Source organism: Sinocyclocheilus anshuiensis, unplaced genomic scaffold (genome assembly GCF_001515605.1).
Source record: "Sinocyclocheilus anshuiensis isolate Anshui unplaced genomic scaffold, SAMN03320099.WGS_v1.1 scaffold1384, whole genome shotgun sequence".
In the NCBI taxonomy this organism is placed as follows: domain Eukaryota; kingdom Metazoa; phylum Chordata; class Actinopteri; order Cypriniformes; family Cyprinidae; genus Sinocyclocheilus; species Sinocyclocheilus anshuiensis.
The window spans coordinates 41,182-60,794 of record NW_015542401.1 but is presented as its reverse complement, the minus strand read 5'-3'; the positions used below and the strand labels follow the sequence as shown (position 1 = coordinate 60,794).

The 19,613-nt window shown below is 37.0% G+C and overlaps 1 protein-coding gene across 2 annotated transcripts in view; it reads right to left on the bottom strand.

The window, feature by feature from the left end:
• LOC107692935 (ran-binding protein 10) overlaps positions 1-19,613 on the bottom strand; it is a 31,959-nt gene that overhangs the window by 9,524 nt on the left and 2,822 nt on the right. For both annotated transcript variants that reach the window (XM_016492142.1, XM_016492144.1), the window contains exons 2-8: positions 13,450-13,561; positions 9,735-9,787; positions 5,679-5,846; positions 5,508-5,530; positions 4,000-4,184; positions 3,750-3,862; positions 1,697-1,805 (exon numbers count right to left, since the gene is read on the bottom strand). In XM_016492142.1, coding sequence (XP_016347628.1) covers positions 1,697-1,805; positions 3,750-3,862; positions 4,000-4,184; positions 5,508-5,530; positions 5,679-5,846; positions 9,735-9,787; positions 13,450-13,561 — 763 coding nt within the window. The remainder of the gene's footprint in view (positions 1-1,696; positions 1,806-3,749; positions 3,863-3,999; positions 4,185-5,507; positions 5,531-5,678; positions 5,847-9,734; positions 9,788-13,449; positions 13,562-19,613) is intronic.

Sequence of the window (19,613 nt, the reverse complement as noted above, 5' to 3'; positions counted from 1 at the left end):
TTTTTTTTTAAATATAAAAGTAATATTTCAATGCAATTACATCTCATATATTCTAATTTATACACTATATATATATATATATATATATATATATAAATCTGTTTCACCTTTATGTCAAGCAGCCAAGCAAGCCAAGCAAACGTAACTGCAATTGATTCCAAAAAGAAGTTTAACATTACACAGAGGCAGCATAAATGCCATTATACTGTATATATATATATATATATATATAAATCTGTTTCACCTTTATGTCAAAACAAAATTGCAGCCAAGCAAACGTAACTGCAATTGATTCCAAAAAGAAGTTTAACATTACACAGAGGCAGCGAATGCGCCATAAATGCCAGTAACACGTTGAGAAAAGGGTTTATTGCTCCGTAGTGCTTAGACTGATTGTCTGAATGCAGTTTGCTTGAGGAAAAAGATCAGGGATATCACGTTTTCAATGCATGACAAAGAATTATTAAAGGGATAGTTCACCCAAAAATGAAAATCGTGTCATCTTTTACTCAACCTCTGGTTGTTTCAATCCTGTATGAGTTTCTTTCTTCTGTTGATTGCTAATATTTTAAAGAATATGGGCAACCAAAGAGTTGATAATCTATAGTATATGGAAAAAAAAAATACTATGGAAGACAATGAAAACTATGGAAAGGAAGACTATGGAAAACATTTTTCAAAATATCACCTTTTTTTGTTCAGCAGAAGAAAGAAATTCATTCAGTTTTGGAACAATTTGAGGGTGATGACAGCTTTTTCATTTTTGGGGTGAACTATCCCTTTAAAACCTAAGAACAGAAGTCTAACAGAAGTCTTATAAACAATGCTGAAAACAGTTGCTGCTTAATATTTTTGTGGAAATTGTGATACACTGCTTTCAAGATTTTTTTGATGAGTAGAATGTTCAAAAGGACAGCATTTATTTGAAATAGAATTTTTTGTAACATTGTCAATGTTTCAACTGTGACTTTTGTACACTCCCGTCTGCCAGCCGAAACCAAAACTAACTATTTTCCCCATTTTCTCTCAATAACTTGTTTTTTTTAAGTGAAAGTAGATATACAAACCTTTCCATTTCTTTAACTTCAGCTATTGTTTGAAACCACTTATTTTAGTAGGTGGATCTTCTAATTGCATGCAATTTAAAAAGTCATTGCTCCCTCAGCGAGATAAATGTTTGGAAGTATGGCCTGCATATTATAAATAACATCCACAATTCAACAGAGTAGCTGACGTATGACTTGTAAGCATTACTAAAAAAAAAAATTAAATAAAAAAAAAAAAAGTTAGTTCAAAGGCAGCTCATTTTCCACCTTATGCAATAGTATGACTAATCGTATCAGAGCAGCTCAGACCAAAGCAACTGTGATCCTTTTTCACCCAGTGTGTGTTTGCTATAAAGAAAAGTAACAAAAATAGAGCCAATTCGTCAGAATGACCGTAGGGAACTTTAGAACCTTTATTCTGTATAACACAGAGTTAAAGATTGCCCTAATCTCAGGCTGCATGCTTTCTGAGTACGCTTGCACTATGAAACTCCAGAAAGCTGTGGATGTTCGAATACAACTGAGCTCTACTGATCCCCAGAGTAGAGAACACATTTTTCACCATGTTTCGGGATTTAAGCAATTCCTCTTGATCCATTCCAAACAAAATTGCCCACACATGGTTCTCAGAGGCTGGTAGACATACTCACTTCAACATGAAGAGTAAATTGGGGTTGTGTTCTAGGAGTCCGGGGTACAACTGTTGTGTTGCGTCAATGGCTTCTCCAACACGTCCTGCCAATACCAGCTTCTGTATTCCTGTAAGCACAAAGAAGAAACAACTAGTGTGTTTTGCTTTTGTTTTGTTAAAGTGGTCATTTCATACATTTTTTATCACTCAATAGTTCTCCCTAAGGTCCACTTACAATCTTAGTAAAGTGTTTTGAGCATTCATTATTTAGTTTTATGATCATTTTCCTCATCTCTGACCCTTTTAAACAGGTGTTTTATTACTCTTGTGCTTTTAAGACTTCTATGTAAATGCCCTCCTCACAGGTGAAATGATAAATGGCACTTACATGCAAGCTATGGGTTTGCTATCCGAGGGTTTACTGCCAATATAGTTTTTAAATGCTCCTTCTGTAACAGCCTCTTTGCAAAGCTTGAATCACATTGCGACAGATTCGCATAATAATGTATAGTGAAATATGCAGCCCTGACAGTTAAAGGGTTAGTTCACCCAAAAATGAAAATTAGCCTGTGTTTTACTTACTCTCGAAGCATCCTAGGTGTATATGACTTTCTTCTTTCAGATGAATCCAGTGGTAGTTACATTAAAAACTGTCTTGGCTATTCCAAGCTCTATCATTACAGTCTGCGGGTGTTGTAGTTGAACAGTCCACAAATCGTCAAATAAAGCTCGCGCATTCATAATAAAACGTGCTGCAGACGGCACCGGGGGATGAATAAAGGCCCCCTGTAGCGCTATTCCAAGCTCTATCATTGCAGTCAGCGGGTGTTGCAGTTGAACAGTCCACAAGTCGTCAAATAAAGCTTGCGCATTCTAATAAAACGTGCCGCAGACGGCTCCGGGGGATGAATAAAGGCTCCCTGTAGCGAATCCATGTGTTTTTTAAAGAAAAATATCCATATTTCAAACGTAATAAACACTTTTCTCTCACTTCTGCTGACTGTCAAGCAGCTGAAGCAGTTCTGGCGGATGACGCAGCACATATGCGCAGCGCGCGCGCCTCTGAGGTATGCTAGTCTCGCGAGTTTGTTTATAGGAGCAAAAGCAAAGTTTCCTTACTTTAGCAAAGGAAAACCAGTCTCCTCTTGGTTTATATCGAAATCCTCTGACATTTTTCTTTGCAAATCTTTGGTTTGTACTTGTAATTCGTGACCGGCGTTTTGTTTTGTTCTCTCTCCGCATTCTTCACTAATCACGCAACGCCGCGCGTCTTACGTCATCCGCCGGAACTGCTTCAGTGTATGACAGTCAGCGGAAGTGAGAGAAAAGTGTTTATTACATTTAAAATATGGATATTTTTATTACAAAAACACATGGATTCGCTACAGGAGGCCTTTATTCATCCCCCGGAGCCGTCTGCGGCACGTTTTATTATGAATGCGCTGAAGGTAATAACTGAAAAGTAGTTTGACCTATAGAGTGCAAGCATGTGTGCATATTCAACCAATCGTGGCATGCATGAAAGTGGGATCTACAGAGAATGGTTAAAGCAATGCAACGTTATATGCAGAAATTTGATTACTCGTGATAATACCAACTTTCAGCCTTAAATTATACTCCTATAGACTCTGCCTTTCTTTGTGAGCAAAATTACACATAACATTTAATTCATCTCATGGCTTATACTGAAATGCATTTAACAAGATTTATTAAATTCACTCAGTTGTAGCCAGTGCCAGATAACCAATTATGGTAACATTAAATATTCATTTGAGTGTTAATTACAGCTTAAATCAAAGATGCTTTACTATAACTCTAACTGAGAAATTGATAAAATACTCATAACTCATCATCCAAAAAAGCAATGGTTTTGCTTATTCCGTAAAAAATTAAGTTCCTCGTGACGGTTATATTTTCCTATACCCAAACCACAAAGGACATGGGAAGATCTGAACTCATTACCAGTGTTATGTCTACATTCATTCTGTCACATATTCAAATCACACAAGACATAATTATCAATTTATTTATTTCCATTCATTTTTAGCTAAACTAGTTGACTTCGTACTCACTCTGTCTGTTTTTTATGGAGGTTTGGTCCTCTTGGATCATGGTCTCTGTGGCTCTGGAAAAGGCCATTGCTGTGGCACAATACCCATGATGCACTAGGTAGCTGGACACCATACTGCAGATATAAATATAAAAAAGTTAATATGGGGAGAAAAAACATTAAGAATCACGAATTTGCAGCGTAACATGAATTAGATGTTTTTAATCATCTTTTAGACTGCTGAATTTATTATTAGGTGACTGGCAGCTCACTTCTGCAGAACAGACTGCCAGTCTCCCAGTCTTTCTCCGATGGGGAAGCGGGCAATCATGCTGTGGATCTTGGCCCTCCATTCGCTCATGTAGTCCTCAATGTCAAACACAAAAGGCTGCTGGCCAAAATTAGCATCTACTATCTCTCCTGGAGTCTGTAGCCCTACTGTGGGGTACAGGTTAGGCTGAAATGAGAGACAGAGACAAAAAGAGAGAGCTGAGAGTCTGCTCAGAAGGTCTACACATACACCGTCAGTAATTCTCAGCACGGGGGATGCTTCAGTCACACCTTAACTGGCAAGGCCTCACCTGAAGCTCCATACAGAAACATAAATTCTAATCTGCGCTCAAAATTAGACAACACCACACCATCAATCTCCCATTAAAGGTATTAATTTAACAGACGCAGAGTGACTTACAAATGACGAATGCTACAATGCAAGCGATTCATCCTAGGGGGAGAGTAACATGAGAACTGCTGCAATACAAAGATCCAAAGTTGGGCAGAAAAGTACAAGCTAGAACAAAGATACAGGCGTGATAGAGGCCTTGGATGGCGTGAAAAATAAAAGTATCATGTCAATATAGGCATACATTTCCAAAAGCCTGAGTTTGTATTTTTGATACAAACATTTTCATATAAAACTTGAGATTTGAGAGTGGTGTCATTTTAGTATTACTTATATACTAGTTTATATATTATACATATTAGTTAATTTTAGTTTGTTTAATTTTGTTGTGTGCTTTTGTCATTAGTTTTCTTTAAATATTTCCATTTAGCCCTATTTTTTTTTTTTACTTATGTTTCAGTTTTATTAACAGTAGTACTAGACAACTAATTTTCGTTTTAGTTTCTTAAAGGGGTCATATGATGTTGCTAAAAAGAACATTATTTTGTGTATTTGGTGTAATGAAATGCGGTTTAAGGTTAAAACAACACATTATATTCCACATACTGTACATTATTGATCCGGTGATCCACAGCGCAAAGTTGTTGTATTTCCTCAGTGACCAGCACGGATCAGCTCCAGACATGACGAAGCAGATATCGTCCTCTTTTGGAAGGCCAAACAAAGTAGTTTCACTTTCACAACAAAACATACAGCACCTTCATGACATGGCAGCGGCAACAACAATACTACAGCGAGAATAAAAGTTACGCCTTCTTTCTTTGCGTGAACATTTGGGCGGCGTTATGCAAATCTTCCCACATAGTGACGTAGACATGTGGGGGCGTGTTAGAACGAGCCGTTTTAGGTAGGCGTGGCTGACTCTTAACTTTTATAAAGAATATCTCTTTGGATTTGAGACTTTAGTCTTTGCAACTTTACAGATCTTCTTTATGCACCAAGAGCTTGTAACACTCCAAAGAGAAAGGAAAAATCGAAATCGCATCATATGACCCCTTTAAGCTTTTCATCTAATATTTATACTTAATTTTATTAAAATAAAAAATCATTTTAGTTTTAGATGACACTGTTTAAGAGAGGTCTGTGTGCTTTACTTACTGGCAGATCTGTGAAAGCCACACCTGGAGGGAAAAGAACAGCTTAGTATTGTGGATTCTGAGATTACATAAGAAAGATATCAAAAACTTTAAGTTGAGCACCGAAATTGATTTCTAATGATTTCAGCATTAGTAAGATTTACTCTTAAGTCATTTTTCATTAAATTATTACCTAAACTGTGCCCATTCTTGGTGTAAAAGCATGTGTTATTGATGAGGTTCACGCAGCAGCCAATGACGTCGCCCGTTGTGAAGGTTGGGCCATACGGTTGGCCAGTCCCTGAGGAGCAAAAGGAGTGTCCATCGTCACCATGGTAACCATAGGAGTGCTTGTCCCAACCTGAGGTGAGAGAGAGAAATGCAATCATTAAAATGGGTAGCTATCACTTGGATTCAAAAACTGCATTTCCTGCACTGATGTTTGGGGCAAATCTGTGGAATTCTGTAGAGTGGATATAAACATGCTAAAATATGTAAGAAGGCGATGACAGTACAACACTTTTATTGGAAGCTGAAAGCATAAGCAAATTAGCCGAAGTATGTAATAATCAAATATGCATGGGATGTCAACAATGGTGTTGCACTTATGTAGAGATCTAGGAGGGCACAGATTTCGCCTGCTAATAAGGAATCTTGTTTCTGTCTCTGCTCTGATCACAGAATGAGTCGGAGCTGATCTTAAGCCTGCAGCGTTTGATATGCCATCTGGTCTACAGCATCATAAAATAGTGCTTCTTTCATAAATTATGAGCTCCATTCCCATTATTGTGCAGAAAAGAATATGTGCTGGACCCTTGCTGGGTAGGCAGCAAAACTCTGGGATAAAATAATAAGGGTGGACCACAGCAAAAACACACTTAGGTCCTGACTGTAACCACCGACAATGGCCCTGGTGGGCAGAAGTTGGCTTTCCAGCTGTTCTGAAACAAGCACTGCATTTATGACAGGCGCATTTAGGGTTTTTTGTAACAACATGAAAAAAATGTCCTTTAAAAGGCTACATACATCCACCCTGAGGCTCGTTCGGTGGGCAGCTGGACAAGCCTGTGTGTAAATTTTACAAGACCATTTGAACAATTCATTAAACCTTGCACTGCCTCAAACCACCAAGAGGAGGAGTCCGTCTACATCACTGACCGGGCCGATCTGACTCAAAACATGAATGTTGGCAGACAATTATGATTAGTACATTATAAAAATGGTATTGCGTAAGCAATTATATTTATAGTCACTACGTGAAACGGAGTAAACAAGTGCATTCTGTGAATGGCAGACTGAACAGATGCAAGAAGAATGAAAAAAAAAAAACGACAAAGTAAAGCAGTGGCTGTAGCGGGCTTGTGGTGTGGTATTAGATTAATCTGCAGAGCAGTGCGGGCAGGGATATTACTCCTAAAGCAAAGGTCAGTGTTCCCTTCATGCTAATGAAATGGGCAGAACTCCAGTATGGGATCAGAGACATGGAGGTCAGCGGGACGCGTAAAACCATTACACTCAAACTGCACACATACCCACACATGCAAACATACAATGTGCCAATGCGCCATACATTCTCATAAGAAACTACAGTGACTTCAGTGATTTAAATTAAAAAAAAGCACAAAGAGAAATGGCAAGCTGATTAAAGACATTAGAAGCTAACATAAAATAATAATGATAATAATAATAATATATACAGTACACACACACACAAACACACACACATTTATAAAAATGTATATATATAAAACATTTTATAACATATACATATATTTTATAGAATGTTTTTATATACATTACTACACATTATCACATTTTATATAGCAGCCTATACATAATATAAATATACATATATATTTACATTACATTTAAATTATATATTTATTATTATTCATACTTTATATTATTAATTGTATTCCATTAACATATTTATTATATTTTATTATGCATTTTTTTATTATATTAAATTACAAAAATTTTAATACATTTGTAGCTGGAAAAAAAATATCGCCGTTATCATCTGCTTTCCAATGAACCAGCTTTGTTCTATAACACACAATTACAAAATACCCAAAATGTAAAATGCAAAACATCAGACCTCATTGAAACATGAGTTTTCCAGCATAAACTCTAGCAGCAATCCAGCAACCTGAACTGAACATACATTACAGCATCCCAGCTCTAGTCAAGGAAGTACCTACAACCAGAGAAAAAATATCATGCTGTTGGCTGTAAGCACTAAACACACCAGAAAATACACTGGCCACCCGACATGCGTTTTGTCTACAATTCCACTATATTCCAAAACGCTCTGAGACAAAGAGTGGTTTATACAGAGAGCACAGGGGTCAATAAACACATAAGTTGTCGTCAGCACGCACATGCCGAATAGGCTAGATTGCTTCGAAGTGTTTCAATGGCCTCAGGCACAGTATAGAAGCTAACAAGCAAACGACAAAGTCACTTGTTTGGTCAAAGGGGTCAAACAGGAGGGTGACATAAACTCAACTGTGCCCAAAACTCGTCTCTCTATTTCTGCATATAGACCTTTCTCTTATGCTTTTGTCTAATAAATGCTACCGTTTAAAAGTTTGGGGTCAATTTCTATTTCAAATAAATTGCCATTCTTTCAATTTCTAAAAAAAAAAAACATCACGGTTTCCACAAAATTATTAATCAGCACAGCGGTTTTCAACATTGATAATAATAAAAAATATTTATTGAGTACCAAAATCAGCAAATTAGAATGACTTCTGAAGGATCATGTGACACTGACGACTGGAGTAATAATGACTGCTGAAAATACTTGACGCTTTATAGATAAATATAGAGCTAATATGTAATGTGATGTTTCTACAGCAAGATGTGATTCACACGCTGAATCTATTTTAATATTCTTCAAAACAGGTTACTAATTTCATTAGTGTCTACTTGCATATTAAATCTTAATGAATGTGTCAACCTAACTAAAGCTAAACTTATTTACACCACCTGTTCAATTCAGTGTTTAATTTAGCAACACATTTTGATTTAAAATTAAAAAGTTTTACTATTAGATTACATTTAAATTTAGTCAGATTAACTTTACGTTGTCAAATAATACATGTGTACAAACTGATAGAATAAAGCAGCCAACATATTTTTCAAATTCCAAATATTGTGTATACGAGTGTGCTCCACATATTACAGTCGAAATATTCAGTCACATTTTCTTAGTAATTCAAGCACATTTCATTTGGTTTTTGCAATAAAACTGGATTATGTTTGGTTATTGTGTCATTTTTCATTCCAGTTAGTCATTTAAATGAACTGGTTCGGTAGCAGCTTGACGTCCTCTGGCGTGTAAATGGATTCTCTTTGAGAATGAAACTATTTTTTCTGATTAATTTGAGCTTTTTGTATGAATAATTATGACAAGGCTTTGTGATCTCAGAACATTCTCGACACCAGGTAAAATCCATTGAGGAAAACCAATAATGAGATCTAGGTCTGCTCTACTCTCCTTCCTCTCCTTTCCTTTGAGGACTCATGAGAAAAAAAAAACACATCACAAAGTTATTTCCTGAGATTAAGGTGCACAGAAAGAAACACCTTGAGATGTCTCTGCATTTGCAAGGTCATTCCCACAGCTAATGTTTTCCAGGACATGTTGAGGCCCGTTCTTGGCCTGAATTACAGTCTTACTGTGATAAAAAGATATTAAAAAGTGAAAGACAGAAAAAGTAGGAGACAAATGGTCTTAGGCTACAAGACTATAGCCAAAAGTGAACTGTAAAGTCAGCATTGGCCTTTTCATGAAAGGATTCATAAGTGCACACTACTGCAAAGGAAAAACGTCTCCGTAATCTTTAATCAAAATGTAATAACTTCTCTTTTAATCTTCAAAGCTCTTCTTCCTAAACAACTTTCCTTTCTAGCTCGCTCCAATCGTCTGGCTCCGTTCTGGTATGTAATGCCCACTTTTCACAATCCAATCATTCCTGATGGATGAAATCAAGTCCCTCCCTACTTTTTTTTCTTCAATATTCTGCCAGAATTAAAAGGGGTTATGAACACCATTTGTTTTACTTAAACACACTTAATATGTAACCAAATAAAGTTACTTTTTAAATGGCCTTTTTTGTGGGCTACAGAAATGTAACCTCAGAACCTACAGAAATTAGTCACCCACAGTTCACCATGACCCGTAGTCAACAGCTCATCCCTTTAGTGTACATACAAGCACACACACACACACACACTTACTCACCAGGCAGTCTGTTCATGTTGACCCCCTGGGCAGACAGTCCAATTCCCATGTACCTGAAAACACCAATGAGAGAGGACAAATGTTAGCTTCACTAAAAATAAGGACTTTGATAAACAATGAGACTGCATTTAAAGGAACACTCCACTATTTTTGAAAATAGGTAATTTTCCAACTCCCCTAGAGTTAAACAGTTGAGTTTTACCGTTTTCGAATCCATTCAGCCGAACTCCGGGTCTGGCGGTAGCACTTTTAGCTGCAGCTTAGCATAGATCATTGAATCTGATTAGACCGTTAGCATCTCGCTCAAAAATGATATTTTTCTTATTTAAAACTTGACTTTTCTGTAGTTCAGTGTTAATTTCGTTGACGAATAATTTTCGTCATAATGGACGTAAATCTATCAACATTTTCGTCAACTAATAAAAATGAGATGAAAATGTTAGGGAGGGACGATTTGGGAAGAGATTCATTCGATTTCAGAACCAATCTGCTGCATAGTTAGGAGGTTAGATGCGTACATCAACCAGCAGGACATAAGCTAAAATACACTTGCTGCACGGCGCATAAAACGTAAAAAAATGTCATTATGTGGGAGTAAGAGAAGAGCAGACATATAGATAAATCTGACGACACAAGAGAGAACTCAGTTAGGTCCGGTTTTCTGAGCGCAGACACCGAAGCATACACACACAGAGAGCGCATCTCACAGTGCGCAAGTACTCTTTTGCGTCGCATGAACGGAAAATTACACACAAAATGATGTTGAATTGTCCGTTTTGACGAGTATTTACGTAAACACAGTTGATTACGTCTTTCACCTCCTGTATTAATCAGTGAAACTGAGTTATCATAATATCACCATCACAATGAGAAATCACGTGAAACCCAAACACCAGTTGACTGAGGAAAGACAGCTGTCCATCACTGCATTCACGACTGCAGGTAAGCGCAGCTGTACCCCGAGTGGCCCAAGAAGAGAGCTTATGATTAGTGATCGACCGATATTGACATTTTATAACCGATACCGATACCAATTATTTGCGTGTTTATGTGCCCGATAACTGATATGCAAAACCGATATTTATTTACTGTTATACAGTAAATAAATGACTGAGTGAAGTAAGTCCATACTTCACTCTGGTTTTTCCTCCTTTCAGTCATCTTAAAAAAAGTGTTGAAAATTAGCAGTCTTTCATGTTAAATTTAATCTTCATATTACAACAAAAAAAAACATTTTATTTAAAGCATCAGCAGCAACACTAATATTAACAATAAGCAAAATAACGACTTCATGAGACGATGAGCATATAGACAACAGAGAGCGAATTAAATTCAGCACTTTTATTTCCAACATGCGCCCATTCATGGCTGCATATTATTTAATTCACGCAAAATTACGTCTTTATTGGGACAGAACTTGACGGATTATCTTACGTGACTCCGTGAGTTCGTCTCTATTTCTTTGAGCCAAGCTGCATAAACTGCATAAACTGCATATCAGGCATTTATGTAATACATTACATACATTACAATTTGTGCATTAATGGCTGTTATGCTAAATAAAGTTTACTAACTACAGTAAATCAAGTACCTGTGCACGCCGTTGTTGTTGTCTCCTCTCCCCTCAGACACCGTGGTGCAATGGCGATCCTGCACGCAATTCTGAAAACATCCACAAGATGGCGGCATTTATCGGTGAATCCGATATTAAAAAAAACGATATCCGATTATTTTAAAATGCTTAAATATCGGGAAAAATCAGCAGTTAAATCGGTGTCTATCATGATAAAACCTTAATATCAAACCTATATAATGAGTTTGGAAATTTTGGAGAAATGCTTAATAAATGCATTACACTGTAACTAAACCCATTCGATTTTAGCCGACTAAATTTACTGTAGATTTAGTCGACTAAAATCTTATGATATAAAACTAAAACTAAAAAACAATTCAGATAACTAAAATATGACTAAAACTAAATGGCATTTTAGCCAAAAGACTATGACTAAAACTAAAATTTGCTGTCAAAATTAACACTGCTGTAGTTACATCGTGTACTAAGACCGACAGAAAATGAAAAGTTGCGATTTTCTAGGCCGATAAGGCTAGGAACTATACTATCATTCCGGCGTAATTCTCAATGAACTTTGCTGCTGTACCATGGGTGCAGCAGGTGCAATGATATTACGCAGCGCCTGAAAATAGGCTTATTGGAAGTTACCTAGCTGGATAGAAAATAGGTTAACTTCCATCAAAATAACCAACGTGACCACCTGCTTGCACAGGGAGCGTGCTGGGGACTATTTTCAGGCGCTGCATAATATCATTGCGCCTGCTGCACCCATGGTACGGCAGCAAAGTTTTTTGATTATTACGCCGGAATGAGAGTATAGTTCCTAGCCATATCGGCCTAGAAAATCGCAACTTTTCATTTTCTGTCGGTCTTAGTACATGATGTAACTACGGAAGAGTCAAGTTTTAAATAGGAAAAATATCAAAACTCTTAGGTCATTTTTGAGCGAGATGCTAACGGTCTAATCAGATTCAATGATCTATGCTAAGCTACAGCTAAAAGTGCTACTGCCAGACCCGGAGATCGGCTGAATGGATTCGAAAACGGTAAAACTCAACTGTTTAACTCTGAAGAGTTGGAAAATTCGCCTATTTTCAAAAATAGTGGAGTGTTCCTTTAAACCATACACGATGCTCCTGATTTCTGCAAACGTTAGAGAATAAAAAAAAAGATCCATGGCCTGTTGTCAATAGTGTAGCGATGTATAAAGCACAGCTCACACAGAAGTCACTTTTAAACCAATGAGAACCTGACTTTTTGTGTCGATCAATATGCGGTGAATATGTGACCAACTTGAACTTTTGCTGTCACATAAAATTCACGGTTGTGTCGATTCCAATGTAAATGACTGGTTTTCACCAGTGAAAAATCACAAAATAATAGTAAATGTGACTGCACCTCAGTAAAATAAGAGAACAATCAAGCTCAATCAATTGAAACAATTAAAGTGGTGATTAAACTGAGTATAAGTCCCTGTGCACAAGGTACTTTTTAAAAGTGCTAAGTGAGTCTGGGAGAGAGTTCCACAGCCTGGGACCACAGTGACTAAAGGATGACTCGACACCTTTCAACAGATTTAGGCACGACCTATAAGTTGCAGTTAGATGGCCTAGAATAACATTAGTGATCCAGCAGAAATATATTTAGTAATCATTGCAAAATGGTGACAGGAAAGGGTGGAACAATTTTCCATTTATTTTTGGACAATGATATCTTCAAACTGAAGGCATGACAAATACTTACCAAGTAGTGACTCAAGCATGAAGCAGGGTAAACGTTTCACAGCAATTATCATTCTGATACTGTGAGAATGCCTTTATTTTAATTTCAGAATGTCTTAGTATTTGGATTGTCATTTTGCTTTATTGACAACTCCACTCAAGCTACATGAATTCCACAAGTTTGTGTACAACTTAATATTTTATAATGGTTTAAACATCATCTTGTGCTTCAGTGGAAGCAAGAACATCTTTTTTCAAAAATTCATTTTTTCAAAATCCTAAGATTTTTAATGTTCTCTCAGGATTTTGAACCCCACTATATGTAAAACATATTAATTTATTAATTTTTAAATTAACTTTCTAAGTAAAATGTAATCTCAGTAAAATGTACAAATGCCACCAACCAACTGTTTGCACTTACCCATCCCTTCCTTTGCTTACGATCTTCACCTCAAAGTAGTAGATGCCACAAGCGGCAGGGATAGGATGGGTGGCCCGTACAGATGCTGCATCTTTGTGGTTTTTTCCGTGGCCTAAAGCAAGACGGAAACATTGAGGGAAATGAGTCACTGACCAAACACACCCTCTGGTATAGATGACTGTCCACATACAATATAACAACAAGGTTCAGAGCAGTTTTTAAGGGCACATATACAGGGTTTTCAGCTAAGGATAGGTCACGAAAGTTGACGACAACAGGCTCCATCTAACTGTTTTTAAATGCTTATGTAAACAACCTGCAAGAAACATGTGCAATAGGGGTCAGGTGAACCCAAAACCAACTATACTGGGCTTCCTTCTATCTCTCATTCTCACAGTTCTCCAGACCATCACCAACATGAGACAGGTTCTACTGCTTTCAAAAGCAGCAAAGAAAAACAATGTTAGTCCACCGAAATGACAATTTGGACATCATTTACCCACCATCATGTTTTAAACCTGTGTGAATTTCTTTCTTCTGCCGAACATAAAATAACATAGTTTGAGAAAAGTCTTACAATGGAAGTAAAAGTTTACCAAAACTGTTTGGTTACCAACATGCTCCAAAATGTCTACCTTTGTGTTCCGCTGAGGAGGGAAAGTCATACAGGTTTGGATGACATGAGGGTGAGTAAATAATGACAGAATTTTCATTTTTGGGTGAACTATCCCTTCAAGTAATTTTTTTAAATGATAAAATACTCTCTCCTAACCATTTTTGATGTGCAGAGTAGGGATATGCCGGTATCAAATTTTCATGTTGCGATTAATTGCTAATGCTTTTATCACGGTATACGGTATTATCGCGATATTGAAATTTAGTTTTAAAGAGTGCTGTCATAATACGGTATAACAGATTTAATAACTTTTTTCTTATAACAAAAATAACTGAACATTTAAATGCAATAAAGCAATACAGAAAAATGTATAAAGTTAAAAGTTTTACACAGTTCTGAATAATTTGTAATATATAATTATTCACGGTATTTAGAAGTGCCCACGATAACAATATCGTGCACATTCATTACCGTGATATACCGTATTACCGAATACCGGCACAAGTCTAGTGCAGAGACATCTATAATTACGCTGAGGTTGTATTCCCAAAGAGTACAAACAGTGTGGCAATAAAACATCACTCTGTTTGTTTGAGTGGTCCGACATGTCAACTTTCAGCTCAATCAATGGCAGGGGTTTGTGGTGGGTAGTAGGGATGCTCCGATCCGCCTTTTTCGCCTCCGATACCGATTCCGATACCTATAAATACACAATGAAGCGCTATATAAAATGCATCATTCATTCATTTATAATCTATTCTATGTCAAAAATGTATCATAAACTAGGTTAGTGGATAATTCGGCAGCAAAAGTTATTCTAGAAAAATCAGTGCACAATAATTTTAGAAATCCAAACATTTAGTGAAAAAACTATATTTTGTGGGTAACAAATAAAAGTGTTGCAATAAATATGGTAAAATGTTACACATTGCTATTTTTATTATTATAAAATCCATTCATTAAAAACATTCATGAATGCATTTATATATAAGTATATACTATAAAATTAAAATACATTTCTTTTAAATGTATAGCATATTTTTTTAATAAGGCAACAACATATGATAGACACGATAGGACAAAACAAATACAGTGCAGCACGAACTGTTTTTATACAGTCTATGAGCACGAAGCGCTTACAATGTGCGCATCCGGTGTGCAGAATGATGCGCTTGAAGCAACATGGAGTCACAGCCTGACGCCGTGTTGCTTCAAGCGCATCATTCTGCACACCGGATGCGCACATTGTAAGCACTTCGTGTTAAAAACTGCAAAGCACAAAGGGAAGAGAAATTGATGCGTAGTGTATTATATCTGTGCAACAGTTATTGAGCCTTTCTTTTAACAGTTTTAAATTTCAGTTACTGTGCACGTTAAAAACAGAAGTAACACAGAATAATTCGCACAATCGGGAAAAAATAAATAAAATCTCGGATTTGGATCGGCCCTCTCTGAGGGCACTATACCCGATCCGAGAAAAATTGCACTATCGGAGCCGATACCCGATATGAATATCGGATCGGCGCATCCCTAGTGGTGGGACTACCTGTTTGTGAGCACACTCCCTGTCGACAGTTTGTTTGTAAATGAGGAGTGTTTGGGAAACCAGTCTGGAAGCAATCATTTTTTCATTTCCATTTAGTGCAGTTAGTGGTGCAGAAATTATACACCGCACCTTTAAAAATTCCCAGAAGTTCTATAAAGTCAACATGAAAACAAAATGACCGTTTACTTTTTAAGAGACTATTCTAGTCTTAATGTAAAGAATAATCAGTGTTTAATTCAAAGAAAAAAACTGTTTTAACAGCTTCTAAAACGACTTTTGTCCTCTGCTGACATCATCAAGCCCTCTTATTTGTTAAGCTCCTCCCCCCTTCAAATGCAAAGGTCCGTTCTGATCTGGTAAGCCCACTTTCATGATACCTGATGGATTAATCAATTCTCATACTGCTTCACTCAACAAGTCACATTATGGAAACAAAATAGGTTTTGAATGCCATTTAATGTTGTCTTTAAAGTTAACCTCTAATATATGCTATAACTTCAATTCTTCTCAATTCAATTGTGAGAACGGAAGTTGGCGAGTGTCATTGTCGTCTAAGCCTCCATGTACCATAGCAATGTGCTCCAATCTCCTAATCCAGTTTCCTGCAGGTTGTAACACCTGCCAGCATTAATGGACACACAGTATTAGATTCTTCACTGCACTTCCAGAGTCTCATGTTTAACTCGTCTGTGCGCACGTATATGGACATTTCAGTGTATCTTTGTGTTTATGTGCCCCAGACCTGTAACATAACCCTCACCTGAAGTTTAATTGCAGGACACCGGGTCACATTGCTACTGTATGGGTTTTGAATACAAAAATGAGTATACGTATATTCACCATCATCATCATCATCTCTGATTACTGTAATAATATTAAGCACTTTTATTTTTAGCTTTCCAAGTTCTGCTAGGAAGTCACAATAGGTTTGTCTGCCAAACCCAGACAAGCATTCATAATCAAGAACACACACAAAATCTATTTATAACCACGGCTCATACAACCAGAGTAAAGGCAGATGACCCTGTACGTGAAAATCCCCAACTCTCTCGCTCAACACACACTACAAATGCACATACGTGTGCACCGCCCCCTGCTTACACACTCAATCTATTTATACATCATGCAATGACCACACCATTCTAGGAGCACAGAACACCAAGAGGACCCTGGGTGATTCTCTCCTTCTTTAGTTGCTTGTCTGTCCGTCCCTCCCTCTATTTCTATGCCAAACATGTTTAATGCAGAAAACACAAACGGCTTTCATACAAAGTCCTCCTCTGCAGTGCATAATCATAGGTCTGCTGCATCTTACAGCACTGCTCTAATCTAAAATGTAATAATAATCTAAAATTTACTTAAAAAAAAAAACATTCAAATGCACAAAAATGTGTTTTGTCATACCACCACAGTGGCGTCTAATACCACGGTGGAGCAGTTGTATCGCTAACCGGCACAGCCCTAATCATAACTCAAACTTCCAGTGATTCTCCAATCATTTAGTCCTCTTAAACTCCGCCCCTTTCTTACAACTGACTGCATGCTCATTTTAAGCTGATCTGGCTCCATCCAATCAACAACCGTTGGAAACAACCAAGTCCCCGCCCTACATTTCTTTTATTTGTTTTTCGAAAATCTACCTAAAATACAGAAAAAACTATCTGTCGCTACTTGCATTTTATCACAACTTTAATTGTCATGAAAATAATGTCAAAATGCATCAAGCTGACTCTAATTTCCTTTACTTAAGTTACAATTATTAAATATGATGTGAAGAAACATCTTTTGAAATTAAAATAAAAAAAAGAATAATATCACGATACATAAAAAATGTCTTTATGCTAAATACTATTTATATTATTTTAATTTTTTTGATTTGGTAAATATGACAGAGACTTCTTCGTAAAATTCACCAAAGAATATAAAATAAAAAGAAAGAGAAAAAAAATGAACAGTGGAATGACAGTCATACACTCTCTCACATAAACACACACAAAATCAAAATTGCACCAGAAAATTGCACTGCTATCTGGTAAAACTCCTTTTCATAGTTAAGGTTTCTCTGTCAAAACATCTAAGGCAAACGGTGGGAGCTGTACAAGGCTACAGCTGGCACCCATAATAACATCAGCTAAGCAGGCAAAAAAAAAAAACTACAATATGAGAGAACAAAGACACAGGGAGAGAAGATTGGGAGTGTTGTGCTAGTGTTAGCAAACAGGGTTTCACAGCTTCACAGAGACACTAAAGGGAAACGAACACAATCTGGTGATGTCACCGCACCGACTGACCATGCATGACTGGCTCCTCAGACAGGCAAAAGCCCTCTATAGGCAAACATTACACAGCTTAAAGGAAACACAGAGTCCAACAGCCTGCACAGAAAATGGACAGCAGCCCACCAAACTGCCCAGAAAAAAATCTAAGCTTATGCTATATTTGTATCTATTTATCTTGCATTAATCTTCTCACAGGAGGTGGTGTAAAAACAATATCTGCATGGGTGTAGTGCTGCAAAAGTCACATTTCCTCTCTCCATTAATGGGCTCACGTCCTAGTCAGTGTGACGTCGATGAGTAAAATGAGGTCCACACTGGGAACAAAGCTAGAGAATGAGCCTCTGGTGTCTTTTCCCCTTGTTTCATCATGCAAAGGCTTGGCTATTTTTTACATGCTTCCTAAATAAAGATGGAGAGCCATGTGGGATAATATAATATAACATGGTATAAACATTGCACAGATTTTCATCACACTATTTGACAGCATATATCTATTGTCTTTACTTGACAGCAACATGGGGTTTCCTAAAATTCAGTCTACAGAAATAGAATCTGGTACATTGGCCAAATAGCACTGAAGGTTAATAGACTGCAGGTTAAATAATTTATTAAGTGGAGCTGCTTTAAATATGTTGCTACAAGATGTATAATGGCTCTATTTAAAAACAGATTACAGTAATCCGTAATCTAATAACTGCAATCCTGCTTCGAGGATAAACTGACCAAAACAGTCAGGATGACAGAACAAAAAGAAACAAAGATCCTTAACAACAAGGAAAAAATGACTATCAGTATATCAATATCATCTGACTCTTAAAAATCAAATACGTGGCTAACATCAGCCACCTTATGAAGTGGTAAACATACCCATAGCCTGAAAGGAGATAGTTGCCAATGAGGTACAATTTTCCACAGACACAAAGCAGTGCACATTACCAAAATAATGCAGTGTTGTTCATTGATGTTTCAAAGGGAATGAACTAAACTATAAGGATAAACTTCCCACTGGGCCTGAGCATTGACACAAACAGCTGTCAACTGGAACATGTAATAAAATGAACACACCAGTGTCCCTAAAATGGTAACCATCCTAAAGTATTGCACAACAGGCCCACAGACACACACACACCATCAAATCAGAATTAGGTGCTTTATAACAGCATTTGTGTCTAAACTAAAAATAACCAGGGTACATGTCAGTAACATTTCTGTAATCTGTCAGACAACACAAAGCCTTTTTACAAACCTAATAATTCACATACAGTATCTCACAGAAGTGAGTACACCCCTCACATTTTTGTAAATATTTTATTATATCTTTTCATGTGACAACACTGAAGAAATGACATTTTGCTACAATGTAAAGTAGTGAGTGTACAGCTTGTATAACAGTGTAAATTTGCTGTCCCCTCAAAATAACTCAACACACAGCCATTAATGTCTAAACCACTGGCCACAAAAGTGAGTACACCCCTAAGTGAAAATGTCCAAATTGGGCCCAAAGTGTCAATATTTTGTGTGGCCACCATTATTTTCCAGCACTGCCTTAACTACTGTTGTCAAAAGACCCGGTATTTCGGTACCAAGTCGGTACTAAAAAAATGAAAACGTTACAGTACCAGGTTTTCTTAAGTACCGGTGGTACCGAGTACCCGGTCAACCCGGTTCTTGATGCGCTATCCGAAAGCTATCCTCTTCCAGTGTTGCCAAGTCCACGGTTTTC